General features: G+C 36.7%; 2 protein-coding genes across 6 annotated transcripts in view; one reads left to right on the forward strand and one right to left on the reverse strand.

The window, feature by feature from the left end:
- Positions 1-1914: 1914 nt before the first annotated feature.
- SMNDC1 (survival motor neuron domain containing 1) lies at positions 1915-12250 on the forward strand. Of its 2 annotated transcripts, XM_057737295.1 has the most exons (7): positions 2099-2114; positions 3307-3426; positions 6102-6290; positions 8179-8321; positions 8939-9100; positions 11148-11301; positions 11921-12250. In XM_057737295.1, exons 3-7 carry the CDS (start codon positions 6288-6290, stop codon positions 12056-12058), a joined length of 600 nt encoding a protein of 199 aa, XP_057593278.1. In that variant the 5' UTR covers positions 2099-2114; positions 3307-3426; positions 6102-6287; the 3' UTR covers positions 12059-12250. The 2 variants fall into 2 exon arrangements, with proteins under 2 accessions (XP_057593277.1, XP_057593278.1); XM_057737294.1 differs by lacking the exon at positions 6102-6290 and having other exon boundaries at positions 1915-2114.
- A 6243-nt stretch (positions 12251-18493) lies between these two features.
- Positions 18494-27137, reverse strand: part of MXI1 (MAX interactor 1, dimerization protein) — an 83883-nt gene continuing 75239 nt past the window's right edge. For all 4 annotated transcript variants that reach the window (XM_057737290.1, XM_057737289.1, XM_057737293.1 and 1 more), the window contains 3 exons: positions 26850-26964; positions 26051-26222; positions 18494-21044 (listed from right to left, as the gene is read on the reverse strand). In XM_057737290.1, the coding sequence (XP_057593273.1) occupies positions 20881-21044; positions 26051-26222; positions 26850-26964 (451 nt within the window). In that variant the 3' untranslated portion in view covers positions 18494-20880. The remainder of the gene's footprint in view (positions 21045-26050; positions 26223-26849; positions 26965-27137) is intronic.

The following is a 27137-nucleotide window of genomic DNA, read 5'->3' on the forward strand; positions in this document are numbered from 1 at the left end:
ATCAGGGATCAAACCCAAGCCCCCTGCATTGGGAGCTTGGAGTCTTACCCACTGGACCACCAGGGAAGTCCCTAGTTACTATTCTTTTTGAAGAATAAACATGATTAAATGAGTGAGAATGTTTTAATATTTTGACACTTCGTGGTAAGTCAGAATGCCTATTTGAAATAACACTCAGTCAAAGCTTGTACTTGCTTCAGTTTTGTCTTTAAAAGCACACACTATCATACTGAAAAACAAATGAAAACATGTAAAGTGCTCATAATGGTGCCTGGTACACACAACTGTTACTTCTTTGTGAGAACGAATAACATTCAATATAATTTTTCTTTCCAAATATAATCTGTGCTGCACAGAGAGAGACATCAAAAGCAATTGTGAAAACAAAAGCTATCAGAAAACTACACTGAAGCTTATAAATATTTTCCTATTTTCTGATGTTGTGGGTTCATGAAGAGATCTTGAGAAATTTTTAAACAGCTGTAAAGTTTACTTTATATTCACAGACGATCCTCCTGGCGTTAGTTCTTAAAATACACAATTAAAATAAGAGCAGTTGTCAAATACCACATTGTGTTTTTAACAGATTTCTACTATATTAAGGAAAAGTACATCCTCTCTGGTTTGTCTTGCCTCTTAATTCTAGCTACACACTGCTGCCCTCTGCAGCATTTTCAGTTCTTGCAAGTTGACTGCCACTGTAAATCATCACAAACCCATCTGAGAGGAGGGCTTTCTTAAAGGTCCAGCAACAGACTGCAATCCTCAAAGGAACGTTCTTTCCTGGCATTCATATAGCCTCTTCGTGTCTCAGGCCTTTATCTTCTTTTTTAACTAGTTTTTTTTTTAATTGGAAAAAATTATATACGCATGGTTAAAAGAAAGGATAAAAAGTAAAAAGGATTATCAGTGAAAACATTTCGCTTCCACTCCAAATCTCTAGATTTGTGCACCCGTCCATAAACAGTATATATTATTGCAAACACAAACACTTAATACTCATTTATTTTTAAACATAAGTTGACGTATTCACACCACTCTGCTTATCATTCAAGATTATAACTTGGAGGTTGTCCCCTTCAGGCAGTATTAACATATATAACTTAATTAAAACCAGTAAGTGCTAACAAAATAGGTTTTTCTTTGCTTTTTTATCCCCGCCCCCTCCCTTTTTTTTTAACTGTACGAACGACCTTTATTGTTTGCAACGGGAAATGGAAGAGGCAGGGATACCACAGCTCCGACTCCTAGAGCGGCTCCACAGATTGGGTTATCGCCCTGGAAAAGTCAAATTAGGTTTTAAATAACCAATCTGCTCTCCAATAGGTTCTGCCGCAATCTAATCACTTCTTGCCGCCACTAAGACTTTTTATTATTCTATGAAGCGGTAGTTCTCAAACTTGACATCGGTATCACCTGGAAGACTTGTTGAAACAGGTTCCTGAGCCCATCCTCAGAGTTTCTCATTCAAAGGTCTGAGGTGGGTGTTGATAATTTGTATTTAAATTATTTTATTTATAGTAAATTATAAATTACTGTAAAAAAAAAACCAACAACCAGGCAATGCTGATAGTACCGGGACCACACTCTGAGAACAAACCGCTAGTATGAATGCTGTATGAAACCCCGTTCCTGCCACCACCCAGCACCCTGGGAACATCAGGAAGGGCCGAACACTACACACCCCTGAAATAACAACCCAGCGGATCCTCACTCGGAGCCGGAACTAAGATAAGACAAACCTACATCCGGCGCCTGGCGCATCCCATTACGTCATTTCCTCCTTACGAATCTCCCCCCGCCCCCACGCCACTTCACTCCCCTAACGTGATTAAGGGCCGGCGGCCTAGAGGGCGTACGAATCACGTGAGTCAAGCGACGTCTCGCGAGGATTTTTAACCTCTCGCGAGGCTTCAACCAGCCTCTTCTATTCCTCTTTCCAGTGCCCGGCTTTAGTCCTCTCCCGCTCACCGCCCAGTGAGGTGTTTTTTTCCCGAACCGAGTCGTCTAGTTGTCGCCGCGGAGATTTTTCCTGCTGTTGCCTCTGTCGCTCCCACCGCTGGGCTCATTTGCCCCGACCCCTTCCCGCCGCCACACCCCCAACCCCACACAAGGTAACAAACGCGATGAGGGTGAAAGGAAGGCCTCGCCGGGCCTCGGCCTCTCCCGAGTTGAAGTGGAGGCCTGAGGCCGAGGAGCGGGCCGCGCTGGAGAGGCCCGGGCGCTGGCCAGAGTGTTAGGCACGCCGGCCTTCTCTTCCACCTAGAGTTGAGCCATGAGCGGCCTCGGACGGGGTTGGGCTAGCCGCGGGAACCCAGCGAGAGGGATTGGGACGCGGGAGGCATCTTAAGGACGCTCTGGGCCTCTCCTTGCGGAGCCTGTTTGCAGGGGGAGCTCCGGCTCCAGGGTCCTCTGCTCCGTTCGTGTTTTCAGTTTCCTTGGAAGCTGTTTGAATTTCGACGTCTGAAATGGTCGAGCAAGTTGTGGCGGGCTTTGAGGTGTTGGGTGACTGAAGGAGAGCAGCCTGGCCGGCTCTAACCCTTTTGGAGTCCTTCCAGGCTCTTGGGCTGTGGTTGGACGGGGAGCGTAAGGCAGACGGGTCCTTGGAAACCCCGTGTGTGTGCTAATAAAGCGAGAAAGAATTCTCTCCTATCTTATTTTCGGGAGGAGAACCAGCCGGATTTGGTCAAAGGCACGTTCCTTAGCTTGCCTAAATAGGAGGATATCTGTACTGTGTCTTTTACTGTAGAAAATGCATCGGCAGTATTTAAGTGGGTGAAAGATTTTTGCTCTGGAGAAGTTTCTAAACACCCTCGTATTAATTGAATAGCTCTCGCGGAGAGAGTGTTTTTGTGTAGTTAATCCAAAAGCCACTTATGTTTGGTTTTGGAAGTATTTTTTTAGTGCTTAAAAATCGGAAGCCTCAACTGTTTGAGCAGTTTAGTGCCTTTTTTTTTGGTGAAGATTTAAGTCCTGCTAATTGAGCTTGTTTAACACAGTACCTTGCCTGTTACAGGAGTTTAAAGACAATTAGAAATTCTTTTTCCTCATAGCTCTTGTTTTCTGTTTCTATATGGAGTTTGTTTGACATGTTTATAATTATCAGAATACTTGAAGCTTGTGTTTGGCTCATAGCTTTTCTCTGAACTGAAAGTAAAGTAGTAGTGATAAATTACACCGCCACGGATTATGATAAGGAGTTGGGAGCAAAATCGGTAAGGGTTAATCCAGGCAGACAGGGAAAATTATTTTTTATGGTTTTTTTGGTTCCAGTTTTCATGACCTTACTCTTTTTATTTTCCTCAGATGTCAGAGGATCTAGCAAAGCAACTGGCAAGCTACAAAGCTCAACTCCAGCAAGTTGAAGCTGCACTGTCTGGAAATGGAGAAAATGAAGATTTGCTAAAATTAAAGAAAGATTTACAAGTAAGTATCAGGGGACACTTATAGTTACATTGCTTGAAAAGAATGTTTCTGTGTTTTGTAAATGATCTATTTAGAATCTTTGGATATCTAGAACACCTTTTAGAGGGAGTGCTTTTCCTCTTTACACCCCTTGTGTGTATAAGCGTGTGTGCACATAGATGTACATGGCTTCTAGGAGTAAGGTTGCTTTCTCAGTTTGTGTACATCAAAATGATTGAAGCATTGTTCCTTGTTAAGTCAACCTTGCATGCTCATATAATTTTTAAAAATAAGAGTTAATTTTAGAAGTCACTGTCAGATCTTCTAGAGAAAGAGGTACATATAACTTTACAATGAATAGCACTTTGTTTTTAAAGACCTGGAAAAGGAATTTTAGTTCAAAGGGTAACTAAAATTAAAGGAGGAAAATATAACCTGACTAAGATTCTTTTTAATGCCATAAGATTCTTTGAAAATGAAATAGAGCAGGCGCGCCAGAGATTGTGTGTGTGTGTGTGTGTAACAAAGCTAGCTTGTGTTGAAAACAAATAAAAATACCTGAAGAGATGCTTGTTGTTTGTGTAAATGTTACATAATATTTGAACTTAAGGTTAGGTTTTACATGTAGTTGTTGACAGTTGTTAGGAACTTGAAATTAAACCAAATCTATCTGAAAAGGAGATCTAATTTGTTCTTTTTGTCATGGAAGAGCAGTAAGTATGAAACCTGCTTTTTAAAACTTGCTCTGGAGTTTCAAGACAAACATAAAGCCATAATAGTAAATATCTGTTATTTCTCAGAACACTAAGTTGATTAATAAAAACACCATATGTGATATTTGTAAATATGTATGACTTTTCATCTTAGCAAATTTGTGAACTTAAAATTCTAAACCTGATTTTTTGGAAAGTTTTAAAAGGTGTTTTGATTAGATGGTCTGTGTTCATTGATTCAAGAGAAAACTTGAATCATCTTCATCCTAAGTAATCCTTTCCCTCCCTTTATATCATTCTCTTGCCCATTAAAATTATTAATATTTTAGGAATGTTAGAACTGCAAACAAATGAAATTTATTTGAAATGGGGTCCAGATTCAGGATTCCTAAAGAGCTCACCTGGGCATAATTAAGATGAGTTAACTATTTTCAGGTTCAAATTCTGGATTTAGGATAGACTTTCATGAAGTTGCAGTAGTATGTTATTTTTTAAAAAACACAAAAACCAGGGCTTCTCTTTAATATGTAAAAGTCAGGCCAGTGGATTTCAGGGAGCCAGTCGATAAGAAAAAGATGTTTTGGGAGCAGTTTCTCCCACTCTGAGGCCAACTTTCTGCTTGTCTCAGTGAGAGAGCCTGACATGCCCCATCTCTCGCTCCCTCTTTTTTTTTAAACCAACTTGAAAGCAGTCCTTTTTTTCTTTGAAGAAAATAAAACATCGTCTGCCAGTGTTGTATATATTGCTTCCTGGGCAGTAGGAGGGAGGAGTATCTGTGGAAGTGGTGGAGGACGGAGTTGGGAGTGAAGATTGAAAGCATTATTATGAGGTCTTTTTATTATAGTATTTATAGAATACATTGTCACACTCTGGGCAGAATTGTCTTATTAGGACATGATCTATAGTGGAAGTGCTACTGAGAGAGAGAGACCATTGTGGTAGGCATTGTAGTAACCAGGTAAATGGTTTACTTAGGGTTGGTTCAGTTAATAATGGCCTGGGGGTTGTTTATCTGTAAAATGTCCTCCTTTCTGTAACCATTTGGAAAAGCATTGCCCAGTAGAACTTTCTGTGGTGATGGAAATGTTCTGTATCTGCTGTGCAATATTATAGCCACTAGCCACATGTAGCTGTCAAATATTTGGAATAAGACTAGGATGGCCAAAGAACTGAATTTTTAATTTAATTAAGTAGCCATATGTGACTACCATATCAGATGCCATGGATTTAGAGGCATAAGTTCTAACACTTCAGTTAGCAATAATAGAGAATGTTTTTCCTGACCAGTCTTGACCTCGGATTCTTTTCCTCTTATTCTGTCATGGAAAAAAGGTCATTTTGGTTACTAGAAACAGGTTTGTTTTGAACTGAAAACTACTCAAAGATAGAAGGCATCATTTAAGTTTAGATAAAATTCTGGAAAGTATCTGCTTCCATCTAGTAATTATCTCCACTGACTACAGCTACAGCTTCTATTTTGTCATTAAGAAAAAATCCTTTTCCTTCTCTGCTTTCTGGGATATACCTTGTGCCATTGATATTTAATTCTGCCTTTTATATTTGCTGAAAAGTCTGTTCAGACTGATGATTGAGTTTATGGCCTCCTTTATTTTTTTGTGTTCCTTTTATGGAATATCCTCACTCTGGTTAAGAATTTGTTTGCCCTTTCATTTATGCAAAATGCTTTCTGCATTTTTTCCAGTGATTTTCATTTTGCCTGTAAGGCTTCACGTTTGTCTCTTTATGTACTGTCTTTCAATATAAAGTTACTCAACAGGCAGCAAATTAATCTACTGAAGTCCTAATTGCCTTTCTTTTTTCACTTAAAAGAAGTGGGTTTAGTAAAATCCAGGCTAGCCAGTTGACTAGCTCCCGAGGCAGTCTGTGATGATCACAAAAAATAATCAATTTATTAGGCTGTTTTGCTGAATAAACTGGTTCTAAAGGAGGCAGGGGTCAAGTCACTTGTCTCATATATTACAGTGGCTCTCTGCATCCCCGAAACACCTTCCTTCAGGAAGCAGAGTGCTTGAGTGCACCCCCTTTGACCTGCTGATAGTAGATCACAACATCTGATGCTTCCTGGAATTGCCGGTTACTGTAACTGCTGCCCATCTGTCAGTGAAGGAGCAGTTTCAGAACTCAGACTTGGGGGAGGAAAAGTAATTAATGGTATGTACCTTTAAGAACTCCCTCATACATAAAATAGTTTCTCTAATACTTTGGTCCATATACACATGTGAAGAAAAAGAAAACATTTAGAAGGGTCTTCATAGTTGTTGGGAGGGGTATGTAAAACATGGCAAAGTGAAAAGACAGCTAGAGATAAATGCTCCGGATTTTTTAAAGTATCATTTCAGTACAGGACTCTGGAAATTATAACATGCACAGCTTTTCAGGACCCTTTTCTTTGGTGAAAATGTATTTCCTTATGAAAATATAGTGGGAAGACGTTTTATTCTAAGAGAAGTAGAGTTCTAAATCTTGAGACTTACAAACGCAGACTTCATGTTTGTGCTTTAGCAGTTAAATAATCCCTAGTTATATGGAATTATTTAATGATAGGGATTGTATGGGCTCTTGAGTCAGGCTTATTGGATTACATTCCTGGCCCTAAAAGTGGTTAATTAAAAACGTGACTGGATAATTTACTCTCCTTCTTTGTGTAGTATATGATCTATTTATTTGGTGGTTCTTTGCTTATTTGCAAAGGATTGTTCTAATTAAAAAGTATTTAAATGGCTATTTGGCACCTAATAAAACTTCATTAAAGATATTAATCTACTGAATTTTTAACTTAAATCTTAGCCTTCTAGTTTTTGTAATTCATAAAATTGATCTTTCTCCAAGGGCTTTAATTTTTTTTTTTTTTTAAGGCTCAAATATATGTTTTTAAGAAATAGCCAGGAAGATTTAAAATCTTTAGGAGAGAAGTAATATTTAACTTTCTTGGCTATTGAATCAGAACTACTATTATAAAACCTCAGTGGGAGCCAGAAGAAACTCAATACAGAGTATAACTGCTAGTTTTCTCCCAAAACATACAGTGTGATGTTTAAGGTATTTTGTATGCAACAGCAGAGGAACAGGTATGCAGGTTCTTAAAATAAATCAGATAAGGTGATGCATAATATGAGTCTCCATCAAAGTAAAAATATAGCTGATCAGTAGTGGAATCTATCAATTTGTTCTATTTCTTAAGGTTTTTTTTTTTTTTCTTAAGTTTTTTAATCAACCCTACCAAACACCTTTGAATGAAGTCAGTAAGTGTAAGCCTGAGTTAGAAAATATATTTGCCACACAGAAAGGTTTTGTCTGTGTGTGTTACATTTATTTTACTTTTTCCTTTTAAATGAAGCTGTGCTAATGTGTTTAACATTAAGGTTTTGGAATATTTTAAATCTGACTTGGTAATTTGCTTACCCTTACCCAGATGGCATAAGTTTTATAATAAATGAATAGAAAAACTACTGGTTTTTTTTATATGCCTACAGTATTTTAGTAGAAATGTGTATAAGCAGGAATATATTAACAAGGCTGCTTCAAGTGTTTGGGGGGTTTTTTTGAGGGGTGAGCGCACCTGAGACAGTTGATACTACTGCCAGGCAATGTCCTGTAAAAAGTACAGTTGCATGAAATATATGTGACAATGCGAGATAAAAGTGATCTTGAATCTATTTTTTGACTTACAGTTGACTGTTTCTCTTCTATAGAGAGATCTATGCAGTTAAAATAGGTGCTTAAATATAATGTACAGTGTAAATTCAAGTCTACCCTATTTCTGTTATTATTTGAGGTTAATTAAATTGAAAGGCAACTGCTGGGGTGTAAATCCCAGCACCACTGTGTAAAATATTGTATCACAGTTTCTACATGGGGATAATCACAGTATCTACATCATTGTATTGTTATGAACTGCAAATAAATATGTGTAAAGTACTTAATGAGTGCTATATGGTATGAGAGCTGTTATCAAAAACTGAAAGAACTTGCTTGTTGAAAGTAAGTGACAATGTGAATTATAAAAATAATGTTAATGATTTTTGTTTTTCCTTTTTAGGAAGTTATAGAACTAACCAAAGACCTTCTGTCAACTCAGCCTTCTGAAACTCTGGCAAGTTCAGACAGTTTTGCTTGTACTCAGCCCACTCATTCATGGAAAGTAGGAGACAAGTGTATGGCAATCTGGAGTGAAGATGGACAGTAAGTGTAGAAAAAACTGTAACTATAACATGAAATAGTAAAGTACAATGGTAAGGTGATTTTATTCAGCTTGAACTACTGTATTTCAATCTTTCTATATAGCCAGTATGACTTACAGAACCAATTTGATTCTTGGGTGGTTACCTTTAATACAGTTTAGTTTTTAGCTTTAGGTTAAGTTTTAGGGCAGAAGAATGGCTTGGATCCTAGCGGAAATAAACATGAAAGTAGAGGAATATGAATGGATATTTTTTTAGAAGTCTAAATTCTTTTTTCCTTGAATTGAAAATTTAGTAATGGTTAGCTATCATATACTTCTGTGAAGCACATACACTGAAAGTATTCCTTATAAGAAGTATCTTTTCTCAAAGAGATTGACTAAAGCGCTTTTAGTAGACATGTAAGAGACTTCCCTGGCAGTATTTTGATTAGGACTTCCTTTTCTAAAAACAGATGGCTAACTCCAGCCACTCTTCTGTATTATCTTTGCCAAAAGGACATTTGATCATAGAAGTTTCATTTTAGACACATTTGATAGTTGAATCACTGCAGTATAAGTCTTGTAGGCTGAGTACTAAACCTTTACTCACCTGCTTACAGCCATGATATCTTTACAGGTGTTATGAAGCGGAGATTGAGGAGATAGATGAAGAAAACGGCACTGCTGCAATCACTTTTGCTGGCTATGGCAATGCTGAAGTGACTCCACTGTTGAACCTGAAGCCTGTAGAAGAAGGAAGGAAGGCAAAGGAGGACAGTGGCAACAAACCCATGTCAAAGTAAGTGACTGACTTTAGCATTTCAATTGTAATTTTCCCCATTTGAGTATTTGAGGTGTCTGCAGAATCTATGCAGGCTAGATTAGGGTAAGAAAGTTATACTGTTTACCATTATTTCGAAGATTAGCAATGTATGGTCAACATTGTCTATGTATGTATGCCTAGGTAAAGTGAAGACATTTATTAAATGCCCACTTAGGCATTTAATAAATATTTATTAAGAGGATACTGTGTATTGGGTTGGCCAGAAAGTTTGTAATATTCGTAATGTCTTACAGAAAAACCTGAACGAACTTTTTGGCCAACCCAGTACTCCTTACTAAACGAGGTTCTGGGTTCCACCACAGCAACGAACACCAAATTAGGCCTTGTCTTAACTGAGTTTATAGTCTAAAGAACAAACACATGTTTAAAGAAGAACTTTAATAATAAAGTGTAGAAGTAATGGAGGGAACATAGTGGGTACTTTTAGGGAACAAAGGAAAGGTTCCTAAACTGCATTTTAGTCCTCAGGGCAAATTTCTTTGAGGAAATGATGTGTAAACTGAGATTTGAAAAGAACAGGTGTTAGCCGTTAATGAGCTAGTAGGTTATGATCTTGGGCAAGCTGTATAACTTCTATTTCCTCATCTGTAAAACAGGAACAATAGTTATTTCCATTATGGGGTTGTAAGGATTAAATGATAGCATGAGTAAAACATGTAGCACAGTTCTTGACTTGTAGTAAGATTTCACTCAGTAAATATTTACATTTAAAAAAGAAAACAAGGTGGGAACATAGAGGTAACAAATTGCTTTGGTAAAAACTTGGGGCTGGAGGGTGAGTTGTTTGACAAGAGAAGAGGTTAGAGAGGTAGAGGCCAGATCATAAAGAGCTTGAAAGCCAGTGATACAGTTCAAGTAGAGAGGATTTGATGTGTTCAGATTTGAGCTTTTGAATGATTACTGGCAGCAGAGAGAAGGCAGCTACTGCTGTCATCTGGGTGTAAGATGATTGTGACCTGAACCCAGGGAATATCAGTAAGGATGGAGCCGTGTATAGTTTGAGAGGTATTTAAGAGATAGAGTTAACAATTTTTATTGTGTTGGCTAAAAAGTTTGTTCAGGTTTTTCCATAAGATGTTATGGGAAAACCGGAACAAATTTTTTGGCCAACCGAATAGTTAACTTCTGCGTATTTGCCACAGTTTGCTCTCCTTTGGATTTGTCAGGAGTCTTCAGACCTTTAAGTTGCTACATAAATATATTTGAATTGGGAAAATTATATCATCTATTAAAATAACATTTGATTTACACATCCTAATAAGGAAATCAGATTGTAAAATAACATAACGTTTCTATTTTTAGTCTCTGATATTTGTGTAATAAAAACCACACTTCATGGAAGTGATTATATGATACAGAGGAGTCTAGATCACATTGCCTCATTTTTAAAGACCTCTTTCTTCATCCTTTTGGTGAGAAGTCAGTGTTAACTGAGCAGAAATTATTGAGAGAGCTTTAGGCTCTGATTGGAAAACCTTAGTTGTTTTTGTTTTAAGAATTATTAGCTATGATTTCCCTTTGTGCTGCTGTGCTCTTCCAATCTAGATGAAATAGTTTTATGTGCATTGAATCTCTTCATACACTTTTTCCAAATGCAGCATATCACAACTTGCTAACTGCCCATTTAAAAACTGATAAATGTTGATAGCTTTTATTGTTGAAACTCATCTTATTTCTAAAACACAATTGACAAAAGCTATGTAAACGGCAAATTAAAAGTCATAGTTGAAGTATTTGATTTAAATGGGTAATAGATTACTACAGTTACTTTCAAAAGCTTCCAAGGATACTGTATATTTCAAATAACATTTATTTCTTAGTAGTTCTGAGTGATTGGCATTGATGTTAGTTCTTTTATTCGTGGGTGGAAGAGTGTGTAGGTTCATTAGGTTTGGGGTTTCTTTGTGTGTTGCGGGGGGGGGGGGGGGTTGCACTGCTAAATACTCTCCAAGGAAGTCATCTTTAAAATTTGAGTTAATATTTACCTGTTCTGTCTACACAGAAAAGAAATGATTGCCCAGCAGCGGGAATATAAAAAGAAGAAAGCTTTGAAAAAAGCACAGAGAATAAAAGAACTTGAGCAAGAAAGAGAGGACCAGAAGGTGAAATGGCAACAGTTTAACAACAGAGCCTATTCTAAAAACAAAAAAGGCCAGGTTAGTAAATCCTTTCATCATACTTTGTAAATTTGCAAAGTGCAACTGTCATTAAATAACTTTAAAATGTAAAAGGAGGTTCATAGATTTAAAAAAAAATAGTAACTGGATCCTGAATTCAGAATCCTCTTTAATCTTCATTTTGACTTATTGAAAAAATCTCCAGGGCTTCCCAGGTGGCGCAGTGGTTAAGAATCCGCCTGCCAATGCAGAGGTCATGGGTTCGATCCCAGCTCCAGGAAGATCCCACATGCCGCGGAGCAACTAAGCCCGTGTGCCAAAAAAGAAAAAAAAAAAAAAAGAAAAAAAAAAAGAAAAAATCTCCATTAGCCACTGTCTCTGCAGTTGAAGCACTATGAATGAGTTTATATCAGGAATTACAAAGGATCTAGGTTATTTCCTTTTATTAAACTAAAATTTGAAAACTTATTTGCTATCTTAAATATACTTAGAGTGTATTGAACCCTACCTGATTTGTTAACATATGCCTTATGTTGTGTATTACTAGTGGATTTTATGAGAACTCAAGTTCCCTTGATGTACTTTTCCTTACAGGTATATTTTGGAATTTTAATTTTTTCCAAAACTAATCAAGAATTGTTTGTTTCATTTCCCCTAGGTAAAGAGGAGTATTTTTGCTTCACCTGAGAGTGTAACTGGCAAAGTTGGAGTAGGAACTTGTGGAATTGCTGATAAACCTATGACACAGTATCAAGATACCTCCAAATACAATGTTAGGCATTTGATGCCTCAATAATCAGAAAAACTGTTGGATATCATCTCTGCAGGGCTTTACATTTACCTTTTTATCCTTATATTTTTCTAAAGGTAAATTATTTGTTAGATGAGTAAGGAAGATACCATTGTCATCATTGTTTGACTTCAATAGAATGAAACTTGAAGAAATTGCATTTGATAACTGCTATTCATTTAAACTTTTTCATTACTACTACCAGTTTCCTCAGAGTTTGTTGGATAAAGCAATTTTTCTAGATAGATGCTGAGTAAATACAGCATTTAGATGAATTATTGATCTTCCTAGTATCAGGCCCCCACCCAATGGATGGCATATACATTTTGTAAGGTTCTAACTGGGAATTTTCAGATGTTTTGAACTTGCCACATATTCTAGCAATTCACTGGAACATCAAGGCAAAACACCAACCTGCTAAAGAGAACTCTTCATTTGTTTTCTTATCTTCAACTTAAGTCTAGCTGTTGCCCAGTTAACCTAAAAGTAAGTTAATTTGTAAATGGCAAAGTGTTTTTTGAGGTTTCTCTCATAACTCATTTCCTAAGCCTATTAGGCCATCTCTAAAATTGATCCAGCTCTTTATACTTTTCATTGAATTTTAGTTTTATGTAAGAAACCACATTTAGGACCAGCTACCGTTTCTAATTTTTTTTTTTTTTTTTTTGTACATTTGCTTTCCTCCTGTGTTGATTTTTCACTTATGGTAGTGGTACCATTTTTTGGATGTGTAATGTTTATATGAGAAAACAAAAAGCTGATGTATAGCCCTGTATACAATGTAGATACTATTTTTGTAAAAAAAAAAAAACCAAGGCTAAATTAATGAACAAGAGTACTGAATGTTTCATCATTAAAAATTTACTGTATTTCTTGTGCATTAATCTGACCATAATTTCCCTGTATATTATGTTCATGTAGCTGAGTTTGTAATTTTTATTAACTAGATCAAGTTGTCAGCATTTGTTGGTGAACATCACAATTATCCTGAGTTGAGTGTAAGCCAAATATATGCATAGAAAAGGGTCTTCCTGTTAATGGAAGATGGTGATTTTTAAGATGTGTGTTAATTTCAGTTTTTGTATGTTTAACTTTTATTAAATAAAGTGTTTTTTAAATCTCCAGGGTGTGTTAACAGAAAGGTGAAGTCTTAGCTGCCAGCATTGATACAGTGATTAAGCATATATCATTTCCACAGAAAAAAATATTGAGTATGTAATAAACATTACAATAAGCCTTTATGTACTTCTTATATTGGACATAAGAAATTGGATCCTAAAGGACAAACTAGTTTTATTTGAAGGGTTGTGCTTGCATAGAAGTGTTTGTAAATTTTTGGTAGAAGGGGAAAATTAAAACTTTTATTTCATGAATTTTAATTTTTTTTGTAAGTTAAAGCTTTCAAAAAATTTTTTGGCCACGCAGCCCAGCATGAAGGATCTTAGTTCCCAGACCAGGGATTGAACCCGTGCCCTCTGCAGTGAAAGCTTGGCGTCTTAACCACTGGACTGTCAGGGAAGTCTAGTAAAATGAAACTTAGGAGGACAGTGATGAGAGAGGGAATTCCTTATCTTTCCATCTCCCTCCCAACCCAGGAGATCACTGTTTTTGTTGTTGTTGTTTGTTTTCCTGTAATTTATGGTGAAAGGGTAGATAGAGCACATAGGACAGAATGAAAGGTGAAGTATTTTTTCAATTCAAGGCACAAATTATAGAAGAAAAGGGGCTACTTAGCCCGAAAAACTTCTAAATACACTAGTGTTCTTGTTACCAGTATAACAAACTTTAAATCAACTGTATCCATAAAGGATTGCAGGGGAACCCTATTAATTAAAAAGCACTGGAAAGATATTTGGTATAATTCTGTGGCCACACAAAATGGTTTTTGGTGAGATTATTTTGACATGTTTGTTGGAGTAATAGTTCACCTGGTGTTTGTGTAGGCAAGACTCTTGTGTTGAGACTTGTGCCTCCTTTGACTCTTTGGGCCTTCCTTTCTGCACATTAATTTTCCCAGAGAAGAGAAAAGGGGGAAAAAAGTGACCATGTTATAGAAAACATTTTTTACAAATAGGTATATTGCATGAAATCAAGAGCCTTTGTGTCAAAGACCTAGATGTTGTGGCCCTTTGAAAAGTCCTGTTGTCAGGATGATGATAGTGTCTCTGGACTAAACTTAAAAATTAGGAATCCTGGGGAGTCCTGTCTCAGTGTGATGCTGAGGTTGAGAAATGGTTAATGAAAACATGATATCAATGGTATTTTACAAATGCAGGTGGTTAAGCTCTCAATATTCTAAAAAAATATGATATTTGGTCTTATGAAGGTTATAAAATTTAATGTAGAACTTACCCTCTTGTCAAGAAAGGAGACTTGAAGCTCTGAATCTGACAAACTCAACTGTTTTTAATGGCCCCCACATGGCTGTGGTTGCATTTGTCTTGTCAAAACTTGACATTTGACTTTGTTATTGACTGTTTCAGGGAAAGAACAGTCCTAACACCCCCAAAAGAAACAGTTTTAAATTTTAATATTAATCACAGATAACTGTTTTAATTAATATGTAGAAAAGCGATATTGGAGGAGCAAGGACTCTGGAGCCAGACTGCTGTGTTTGAATCCTGGCTCCCTCATTTATTATCTGTATGCATAGTTCTTTGCCTTAGTTTTCTCAGCTGTAGAATGAAATTAATATCTGTTTCATTCCGTTGTAAGGATGAGTGAGTGTAAAGTGTTTAGTAGAGTACCTGGTATGCTGTAAGCACTATAGATAGGAGAGTTTGCTACTACTGTGCAGAGGTAATGGTGACTGATCTTTTTTCCTTAATTTGTACAATAACAATTCACATTATAATGGAAATAATACTATTGCTTGTAAATGTACTACTGAAATGTTACCAAATTACTAAAGTCATAAGACATAATTAAGTAATCCTGGTAAAGGTTTAAATTTTTGTATTAGAATATCTTAGGGTTTTTTTCTTAATGGGAAGAGGAGTATACTCCTAGTATAAAATCACTCTTAATTCGTTTAAAATGAGAGGGATTCTTGGATCTGGTTCCTACCCCAGGCCTATCCAGGCCAAGCTACGTCTGTTTTTTGACAAACGCCACAGGTGATTCTGATGTGCATCCCTGGCTGAGCACCGTGCTTTAGGTTAAATGTGGAAACAGTTTGATATTTGAAATGAAGGAAAAAAACTTCCTTTGTAAGTGGCAATTTTCTGAGCCCAATTATGAAGACTTAGGCACCAAACCAAAATGAAATGCATCCATTTAATGTAACATTTTTTTAAATGCTTGTATCTTTCACAACAAAGGGTGTGCGTGTGCGTGTTTCCATTACAATGCAGTTTTAATGCTGTGTCTGCCTTTAAAATAGCAAGGGAAAACCATTAGGTAACGAAATTCATAGTTTTGTAAGTTGTGTCTGTAGATTGTGATTATATAAGGTGAAAAATACCACTTGCAAGTAAGCCAAATATTTTTAAAGCTTTGATTTGGCTTTTTGTCTCAACTTGGTATTAACTGAAATACAAAAAAGGAAGAAAATCTATTAAAACCAACAAGGTTTTGTATTTGTTAAAATACTTAAGAGAGTTCAATAAACATGTGCTGAACTGTATCAAGTATTTGTATTAAACTGTGAAACAACCAGTTAGTATAAATGGTAATTTACAAGTTCAACAGTAAATGTAAACGTTCTTTATATCTAGGATTTTTGAGTTGCAAGTTAAACTGAATTTTTACTGCAGTGGAGAGGAAGAGCATAGCAGGCAAAATAACAGGTAATGCCATATTTTAAACAAAACAAAAGTTACTGAATCCCCTTATACTATGACTTTTTAAAAAAGCATATCTAAAGATATATTCTTAGGAAACATCTCGAGGCTCAGAAACCAATATTGACGTTTTAAGAATTTGTTTTGGCCTAGCCCAAAATAGTAAAACAAGAAAAGAAAAACAGATGAAGGTGTTAATTTCTGTGAGGGTCCTCACTTGCCTTTTCTGCCTTTTAGCTTATGTATATAAAGGTTTTTTTTGTGGCCTTGAGTGGGGAAAAGCAGATCTGAGAATAATGCTGGGTTTGTGGTAGATGACAGCTAAACTAAAAATATCAAATTTTGGATGCTTAAGTCATCTTAGTTCCCAGAAATAAAAACTGGCACTTTACTTCCATCAAGCATCTCACCAGTTCATTTTTTACAAAACCAGTACAGACTTGTTACTGGAATTATTAAAATTGTAACTTGTTTCCCTACTTTTTGTTTTTTAAAGAGCACAGCTAAAGCAGCCATGGTTATGCTCATTGGAAGAAAAGGTTTGTTTTTGTGTGAAGAGCTACTTTATCAAGGCCTAAAGATCATGGTTATTATTTTGCTGGCTCATGATATTCCTTTTTTGGAGAAACTGATGTGCTTTTGTTTTTTCCCCTTTCAAGCCCTGTACTCACTGTAGCAAGATGCAGTGAATTTCTGACCAGAGAAACAAAAGAATTCAGGCTTGGAGGAAACATTTGACTCTATATCCTGGGAAAACTAGAGGCCTGAGATCTGCAGCTAGGCTAGTCTTTAATATATGATAATTGTCCAGTTGTTCATTGCTCAGAAGTATGCAAGGAAGGAGTAAGTATCCCTTTGGTTCTTTTGCCTAGAATCTTTCCCTCCAAAAGCACTGCCAGGTTTAGTTGACCTAGCTTTCAGAGTGAGTGTGATGAAGCTCCTAATTTAGAAACAACTGACTTAAGTTTGCATTTCTCATATACATTTTAGAGAGATGTTATGGCTTTTGTTATGTTTTTACAATGCTGTTCTGTGCCCTGGTGTGAAAATCTAAAATATCCCAATTATTGTCCTACTAGTGAAGATTTTAAAAGCATTCCTCCATAGCTAAGAGCTTGAGAAAATGGAAAATATTCCAAAATTATAGTAAGTTGGCAGTACTTTAGAAGAGCTCCATTTAAGCCACTTCCCCTAATAATTACTGTATAGAAGGTAAACAACTGAAGCTGTCAGCCAGCACATCTATTTTGAGCTACACTTATTATTTACAAGAATCAGATGTATTATTCTACAAGAAAACTAGTTTCCTGTGAGATCTGGTACATAGGCCAATAAGATTTTTTTTCATGGCCAGGCCAGCACTAATGCTCAAGCTCAGGTCTTTTCCTTTTTTTAGGAAGACCAGGTAATCACTAAAACAGATGATACATGAACCTTATAAAGCCTTTATTTAAAAATTTCTATAGGATGTCAATATTGACTTCTTACAATGTATAACCTGCCACAGAATTTTGTGAAAATGAATCATTTTATTAATAGAATGTCTTTTTCTGCAAGATCCAGAGTCAGAATAACTAAAATTCAATATTAAGGACAAAGAGATTAGAAGGTTGCATTCATCAGAGAAAGTTAGGGAAGTATATACCTCTTAATTTCCTTTCGGTGCTATAAACTCCTAGATTGTGCCGGTGGAGCAGATTACATGTCAGTTTTAATCCTTAACAGTCTTTCAAAATAGAGGTAGTATTTCTGTCAACTTTTCAGGAGGAAACAGTCTCCATGAAGAAATTTAGCAACTTGCCTAGGGTCCTTAGCAAATGTTAGAACTGCTATTTAAATGGAGCCAAAACCCTTGTTCTTCCCCTATTATGCTCTTTTTGTGAGGGAGTATGGAGTTTTTGAGGTGGAAGGATAATAAGAGAAAGGGCAGCTAGTTGCTTCTTCAAGTGAAAGAAAACAAACCCTTGAAAAAAACCTTCCCCGAGAGGGTAAACAACTTCCTCATGAGAAATGACCAAGGATGCAGTGTGGCCTTTAGGTTAGGAGCCTTCCCTTAACAGTCCTCACTGCCTTTTAAAATCCCTTCATAATGCTAAAAGCTGTCATTGTTACGGCCCTAGGAAAGGCATTTCTGCTGGAGTTTCTCATACCTATTCTAATCAGAAACTAGAGTCACAATGACTTAATCCCACTCTCCTTTGGTAATGATAAGCACAGAAATAAGATTTACCTGTACCTATTAATACATCACTCAGACATTTTACATAGGGGGGGCAACGTTAACTCAGGTTAGTGAGGACTAAATGGGAACTTCCAGGCTGGTTTACAATTTGATTAATAGTATAGTCAAAGGGATTCCCTAAAAAGTTATTTGGAGGACAGATAATAAGAATGACAAATAGCTTTGTAATTTGAAGAAATTATGGTTATTGGGTACATTAAACCATCTGCAGTTAGGTTACATGGAATTGTCAGTCAAGAAGGCACCTGTTGTAAATTATACAACAGGAAATGGCAGTGATTTAAACTGCCATTAATTCAGACCACGGAAGTAGTATCAACATAGACATTAAGGAGATAGTTGCCTCTCAAGGTATGGATGCTTATTCATATTTTTTCCTTCACAGAGAAGGGTGGTACAAACAGCACTCGGGTATTCTTCATTCACAATTTTTATTTCTTGCAGTTAACTTTTTGTATCTTCAAAGTTGATTTGTCTTTTAAAAAAATTAATACTTCTTATTGATCATACAATCCATCCCCCTCCCCCAAGGAAAACCAATTCAGGGAAGGAGTAATTTAGGGGGCAATTGAAATAGGTACTATAGATTCGTGACAAAGGCTTCCCAGCCCACCATCCTGTACATGTACAACAAAATGGCAGCACCTCAAGTTCACCTAAATGAAGTCCCAAATTCCAGCCCTCAGCAAGTGATGCAAGTGAATGCCATTGGAATAACAAAATGGAAGCTCAGTCACTGGCTTCCATTTACTTTCCATGGTAGTTAGCAGAGTCTTCAAACTGTTTCCCTTGGGAAAGTCAAAAGTAAGCAAATATATAGAGCAACATTTTGACCTGGCCAGAAGTAATTATAAATGAAACCAGAAATAATTTACCTAGGCCACAGAAATGAACTTCTTTTATCATGTTTTTCATTAAGTCCCCAGCACCTGAAGTAGCAAGTTCTAATAATGGGCTTCTAAAGGCATGCAGTTTTTCACACATCTACTTCAAAGAATTTCTTCCACTCAAACATACCACAATCAAGGACAAAATATTTTTGGAGGCACAGGAAGAGCACAAGAACAAGTAAGTATATGATGAGGCCTTGTGTATAACCAAGATGGTTCACTTCATACATAGAAGCAGTGAGAGCTGTTAAAAGTGCTACTTACAAAGGATAGTCTAACATTACACACACAACTGCACTGCTAAATATGGTTGTCTTTATTTTCTTTTTCCTTGTCCAGCCCTATCTAAACAAAATAAAACTATAGGACTGAAATTAACCCATTAAAATCAGCAATAAGTTATGAAAATCATAAAGCTGTTTTTTTTCTTTTTTAAGTAATTAAGGATAGTTAAATTATTTAAGGTATACAAAGTCCAAAGAGCCAGGGTAAAGTCTCTAAGGCTTCCCGGGGTAAGGGAGAGGGCCAGGGAAGAACCTAAGAGTTTGAAAGACAAAGGGAACACATGACATCAAAGTGCAGGTTAGAAATTTCACTTAAAATAACATTTTGGAAAATATTGACAAGAGCAACAATAGCACCTGCACGATGGGATTGTGAGGAAGGAGAGAGACTGCCTGTAGGAAAATGGGAGCAAATCTTTACATTGAAATGAAACAAGTGCCAAACTTAACTATGTTAACTATGATAGTGTGTCTACTATAGATATCAGATGGTTAAAAGATGGTAAAAGGTAATGATTCTAAAAGAAAACAAAAACAGCATTGACCTTTTTTCTACTTAGCCCAGACCTCATTCAGTTTGTGCACTATAAAGAGGTGTGAGGTGTTTTATCATTATCAAATGCTGCATCAAAATAGATGATTTTTTTCCCATGTGTTTTTCACTATAAAAGACGTCTATGTTTTTTATGGACAAGCTTTAAAAAGATGTCATTTTGGTTTTCAACACATACAAACAGTTATCAAAATCTGAAATAAAAATGCTGCCGTGGCTCAGACCTTGGCCTGCTAATCTGCGTGCACAACTCTTCTGGCCCACGCAGACACAGAGGCACATGGAGCTTTTTCCTTCTGGCCCCTCAATCCAAACTCAGGCCCTGTGTGGCAGAGGCTGTCATGCACACAGACTGCCCCATGCTGCCTAAGGGCAGCTGACTGTAGAGCTGGCGGCTGGGTGCCCTAGTGCTAACAATGCAGGATAAGGTTAGCTTGCTTAGCATGGAATCCAGCAGAAAGCTGAGCTGCATGATGATCCCTTTCAAAAGGCTTCATGGGAGTCTCTCCTTTTGCAGAGCATGAAATGAGCTTTTTTTTTTTTTAAAGAATTGATCATCCACAGGCTTCATGATAAGCTGTGCCAGGCTGAGTTTTAATAGCTCTTTAGTTATCCAAGACTAATGCCTGATTATCTTGTCTTGTCATTACTATAGATTTGGTTTTTGTTTGTTTTAGGACCAAAAAGCTCAGGAGGCGTTCATAATCCCATCCTTAAATGTGTCTACTCAATCAATGTAGTATGAGCAAACTAGACAAGAAAAAAAGGATGGTATCTCCAATGTCCTCTTTCAAATCAACTAAATCAAATTGAGAAAATTTCACACACATTTTCTGCTGCCATTAGAAACTGTGATTTTCAAATATGAATATTATGAACATTTGTTCTGCTGGGGAGGCTCTGCCCCACTTTTTTGCTAAGTATTTGCTTAAATAGAGGTCTCTTGACCCTTTTGTTCAAGTATAGCTTTGTGTAGCTTTAAAGAGGAGACTGCATCATGAACCCACTTTAAGAGATTGTTTGGATTGAATTGGCCCAGTGAATATTTTGCCCTGCACTGTTATGTCATGCTGGGTTCTAGGAAGTGAACGAAAGTTTGACACTGGCACTGGAGTAACCCTCGTCACTCCCAATACTCTGCAGGCTGCTGTGGTCATCAATGTCACTGATGCTGGTGGTACTGATATTGTCCACTTCTCCATGGGAGAACTCTGTGCTTTCAACATCCACTTCAATCTCCTCTGTCAAAGGGAAAAAAGGAAGAACATTAGTAACCTAGTACATGTGCACTTTTAAGAACTAACAGGGCATGAAGAAAAGTAGTTACCTTTTGTAGTATAAACCAATTGTTATACAAACTATTTATTATAATACTAATTGTTATATAAACTGTTATGTAAACTAATTTCTGTAGTATAAACTAATTGTTATACAAACTATTATCAGTGGTCTCTAAGATGAAGAGACACCGGGATATATTTTGCGAGGGAAATGTCTGGGTTACAGTGGTGGTCTCAATTTAGGCAACAGGTTTACTAAAGCTTCTGACGCCAGTCCGTCTAGACCTCCCACCAGAAGCACTTGACCTATGTAGGAATTAGTGCTCAATATTAAAAGATCACATCCCCAAGTGGTTTAACAACATCTGTTTTGCATTAAACTACAAACTAATTCTCAGTGATGTTTATTAAGCAGAGTTGCCTTAAAGGGCGAAAAAATGCATAAACTTAATATAGGTGAACTAGAAAATGTATCCATCTGGGCCCTTTGGTGGTATCACTCTACAGATAGTTCTATACAGACTTCTAGGATTCATCATAAAGATCTCTGACTTGTCAGAATGTAAGTTGGTACAGCCACTATGGAAAACAGTTTGGAGGTCCCTTAAAAAACTAAAAATAGAACTACCATATGATCCAGTAATCCCACTACTGGGCATATACCCAGAGAAAACCATAATCCAAAAAGAAACATGTACCATAATGTTCGTTGCAGCACTATTTACAATAGCCAGGATATGGAAGCAACCTAAATGTCCATCAACAGATTAATGGATAAAGAAGATGTGGCACATATATACAATGGAATATTACTCAGCCATAAAAAGGAATGAAATGGAGCTATATGTAATGAGGTGGATAGACCTAGAGTCTGTCATACAGAGCAAAGTAAGCCAGAAAGAGAAAAACAAATACTGTATGCTAACTCATATATACGGAATCTAAAAAAAAATGGTACCAATGAACCCAGTGACAGGGCAAGAATAAGGATGCAGATGCAGAGAATGGACTGGAGGACACGGGGTTGGGGGGGAGGGGTGCGAAGGGGAAGCTGGAACGAAGTGAGAGAGTAGCATAGACATATTTACACTACCAACTGTAAAACAGACAGCTAGTGGGAAGTTGCTGTATAACAAAGGGTGATCAACTGGATGATGAGGGATGCCTTAGAGGGCCAGGACAGGGAGGGTGGGAGGGAGACGCGGGAGGGAGGGGATATGGAGATATATGTATAAATACAGCTGATTCACTTTGGTGTACCTCAAAAGCTGGTACAAGAGTGTAAAGCAATTATATTCCAATAAAGAGTTTAAAAAAAAAATCTCTGACTATTTGGTAACCAAAATTAGCCAGTCATTATAAAGTGTACTCTGAGAGATCTGTCTTCAATTTAATTTTCTTGCATCAAATATAGCTTGAAATGAAGGTGAGGCTTTAAAGTCTCTGAATTATAGTGAGATCTATAGTAAAGATTATAGTAAAGGCATTTTATTTTAATACTGGTGGTATTTAACTTTACTTCAAAAACTAAACTTGACAAAAAAATCTAAGATACATATATGACCCAACTATCTATAAATATTTTAATTGTTAAATACTACATATACAATCACCAGTAATATATAAAAAGCAATATACATTTTTTTTTTAAAAAAGCAGTTGAAAGACTATTTTCTCTCCTAACAGCTAGGATGGACTCAATATTCTTCAATTCTCTTAAACTCAAAGCTTGATGTTTCATATTTGACACTGATTTTAACTGTTTACACTGATCACACAATCACTTTAGGAAAAGCAGATTCTAACTGAGCCCAAGAAGACAGAGTAAGTTATTTTAAAGAGCATAATTTTCAAAAGGGCTTGTTGCTTCAAAACGTTTTAGCAATCTGTTTTTAAAATTCAGGCAGTTGTCCAAATAGGCTGTACAAATAATCCTATGAGTTCATAACTATTTGTTTCATATCCATAATGCTTCACAGGCTATTTATTTAGTGTTTCCCAGTATCACAGAGCACTCATTCAACCTACATTTGGGAAACAAAATCAAGACACCCTATCCAACAGAGCGTGCCGAACTCAAAGTAAAATGAGAGACTGCTCTAGCCAAATGGACTAGAGATGCTACTAAAAGTCCCTGGGAAAAGGGAAAGAGGGCTGCCAGAGAAGAACGAGAATGGTACTTGATAAAGTACTTGCACTCTGGGAATACTAAAAAAAATGAGAACTATAATGATGAAAACATACTCTCTCTCTGAAATCTGGAGGTGAAGCGGGTACAAGGAGGTGCCCACTTTTTGGTTATTTGAGGGTAACCAAAAAGTTGATGAGGAAATGTTCTCTTTAAAGAAGAAAGAGTTTAACACAAGAAGAATGACAGAATTAGAAAATCACTATTTTGTAACACCTAATGAAATAATGATCAGGGCAACAATCATCAATGACTGTTAAAACTATTAAGTGAAAGGCTGATATATTTGCATAAATGTATCAAGATGCCAAACCCAGTGACCCATGTTATCACTATGGTGGGACAATTAAAAATAACACTGATGCAACAGGAAGTACACAGCACCACCCATGAAGCATTCTTGCCTCAAAAAAGAACCTGAAGGGGACTTCCTAGGTGGCGCAGTGGTTGAGAATCCGCCTGCCAATGCAGGGGACACGGGTTCCAGCCCTGCTCCAGGAAGATCCCACATGCCGCAGAGCAACTAAGCCCGTGCGCCACAACTAGTGAGCCTGTGCTTTAGAGCCCGTGAGCCACAACTATTGAGCCCATGTGCTGCAACTACTAAAGCCCACGCGCCTAGAGCCCGTGCTCCGCAATGAGAAGCCACGGCAATGAGGAGCCCGCGCACCACAACACAGTAGCCCCCACTCACTGCAACTAAAAAGAAAGCCCGTGCACAGCAGAAAAGACCCAACACATCCAATAAAATAAAACAAATTTATAAAAAAAAAAAAAAGAACCTGAAGTTTATCAAGCCCCTAGATCTACCAACCAGTTTACAAGCAATATGAGGGACAGAACATGTTAAATAACATCATGACGATTCATTCAGCCAAATCCAGAATGTGAGAAACTCTATTAAAAAACAACCCAGTTTCCCAGGTTCTACAAGAAATAAATGGCATTGAAAAAAAAGTGAGAAAGGAAAAACTATTATAGAAGTATAGGTGACCCTTGAACAACATGGGGGTTAGGGATGCCAACCCTCCACACAGTCAAAAATCTGAGTCTAGCATGACAGTGAGCCCTCCCTATCTGCAGATTCAACCAATCATGGATCGTGTAGTGCTGTATTTATTGAAAAATATCCACACATAAGTGCACTTGTGCAGATCAAACTTGTGTTATTCAAGGGCCAACTGTACCTTAAAAGGTACAAACAAATGTAATTTGTTTGGATTCTAATTCAAGCATACCAATGGTAAGATGCCATCTTTGAGAAAATCTATCAGAGACTGGGTATTAGATAACATTAAATAGGATTATCTGATTTTACTAATTTTGTGGGATATTATAATAGTATTATATATTTTTAAGTCTTATTTATTAAGGACACATACTGAAGTATTTAGGAACAAAATGATAATGTTACTTGAGATTTGACTTTAAAAAACTCCAGAAAAAATGGTGAGGGGGTAAGGGTGGTAAAGAACAGGTGAGAACAAGAATGACAAAATGTTGACAGCTGTTCAGGTTGGATGATGGGTACATAAGAGATCATTATTCTATTTATTTTTGTGTATGTTTAAAATTTTCCATAATAAAAAGTCGAAAGAAATTTTACAAAATTTTCTTTTTTTTGTTTTGGAATCCTCAAAATCTTGTGAGCACTGAAGTTCACCTCTGAGATCTTTTATTGTGGTGTGAGGCCTGATGTAGTGGGAGCTATAAATGAGCAGATCAGTAAGATTCAAACAATTTTTTTCTGGTTGTTTTTTGTTCTTTAATTCTGCCAAAGAGAAATGTTCTGGGACAGATGTTAAAAGAAGTAAAGGGTGTGGTACTTTAAAATATAGATATAAAAAGTAACATCACCAGTAATAAAACATATCAACATCATGTATCTTCCTGATACAATGAATTGAGAAGGGCACAACATCACTTCTGTGATATTTCTTCCCCCAAATGTATAATACCTCAATCTAATTAGAAAACAACAGACAAACCCAAATTGAAGAACACTGTATAAAATAACTGACCAATATTCTTCAAATGTGTCATGGTCGTGAAAGAAAGACTGAAGAAATATCTAATGCAATATAGGATCCTGCACTGGATCCTGGATCAGACAAAAGGCATTACTGGGAAAAATGGTGAAATTTGAATAAAGTTTACAGATTAATTAATAGTATTGCAGGGACTGACACACATACATTGTATTGATACCATGTATAAAACAGACTACTGATGGGAACATACTGTATAGTACAGGGAACTCTACCTAATGCACTGTAGTGACCTAAACAGGATGGAAGTCCAAAAGGGAGGGGATATCTGTGTGTGTATGGCTGCTTCCTTTTGTTGTGCACTGGAGGCTAACACAACATTGTAAAGCAACCATACGCCAATAAAAATTAATTAAAAAAATAGTATTGCAAGAATGTTAATTTCCTGATTTCAATAACTGTACTATGGTTACATAACATATTAACATTAGGGGAACCAGGATGAAGGGTATATGAGAACAATTTTCTACAGAAGTCTTACAACTTTTCTTTAAGTCTAAAATTGTTTCAAAGTCGAAAATTTGCAATATATATATATATAATCAAGAAAAAGAATTTTATAGTTCATATAGGCATTACTAGACAATGTTGTGATTGCAAAAAATCTAGAATGCTTACATACAGTGCTGGTGAAAAAGAAGGAAGCAAATACAGTGCCATCCAACCTACCTTCTCTAAACTCAGATAAAGGGATGCTTAGTGTCTCATCAGGGAAGAAGCTCACGGCCTACCTCGCTCTGAATCAGAACGATCTGAAGAAATAGTTGATCCAATGCTGTCCATTCGTATTCGTTCCATCTCTTGAGGACCCTGCAGCTGTTCCAGTCGCCGCTTTAAAAATCTCTGTTCTCGTTCCAAATTCTCTAGCTGATGCTGGCTCTTCCTTTCAGCTTCTTCAAGTTTCTAAAATGATAAAGTGATATTTACGTTTGTGTGTAGTATAGTACAAACAATAGAACTGATTCCTACCTAACATCTCAAAAAATTTCTTTTTTGACAGGGAAAACATGAATGACTATACAAGTATATGTGTGTATATATAAAACATACATAGGTTTGTATTTTTAAACATCAAAAATAGTTCTTTCTTCACTTTGTGTGTGTGTGCGTGCATGTGTAATGAATGCTACATTACAAGAACAGTACAGAATTCTCAAAGTCTGTCAAGTTATGCCACGAAAGAGAAACTTGCTCTGCAGTATAGTCTGATGGAAAAATACTGAGGGACACAGCCAAATGAAGTCATCTCCACCAGAGGGCACAACTGCCTTCCTTCAGGGTATCAGCAGGGTAATTGTTATTTTCCTAGTATTCTCAGCTCTTCAAATGGCCATGCTGTCAAAACAATTTAGTGTAATCAGGTTATGTTGCTCCCATCAGATTAGCTGATAAGTTTTCAGAAAATTTCTCTTGAGGTCAGTTATTAAAGGAGGGCATTGTGTGCTAGCTAATATATATGAATAGGAATCACTGCTAAAAAGAGAGCAGGACTGAGAGAATCAGGTGAAAATATGACAAAAAAATTCCTACCTTGATGTGCGCTTTGGCTTTGTTGAGCAAACCAAGTGTTGTGTGCCTGGTGCAATCTGGTCCTAGTGGAATCAGAACTTTTAAGCGTTCTAAACACAGGCGAAGATGAGCTCGTCTAAGACAAAAAAGTCAAATCAGTACAGCCTGAATATTCTGTTAAAAACTTCCTAAAGCCTATTTTAAGACAAAAAAGAATCTGCACATTGTTCAGTTTATTACCATGTTACAACCCTAATTCTTCAGTTTCAACAAAGTATCTGCATGCAAATGCCAGGTGTGCCTCCTGGT

Source organism: Hippopotamus amphibius, chromosome 5 (genome assembly GCF_030028045.1).
Source record: "Hippopotamus amphibius kiboko isolate mHipAmp2 chromosome 5, mHipAmp2.hap2, whole genome shotgun sequence".
NCBI classification, from domain to species: Eukaryota; Metazoa; Chordata; class Mammalia; order Artiodactyla; family Hippopotamidae; genus Hippopotamus; species Hippopotamus amphibius.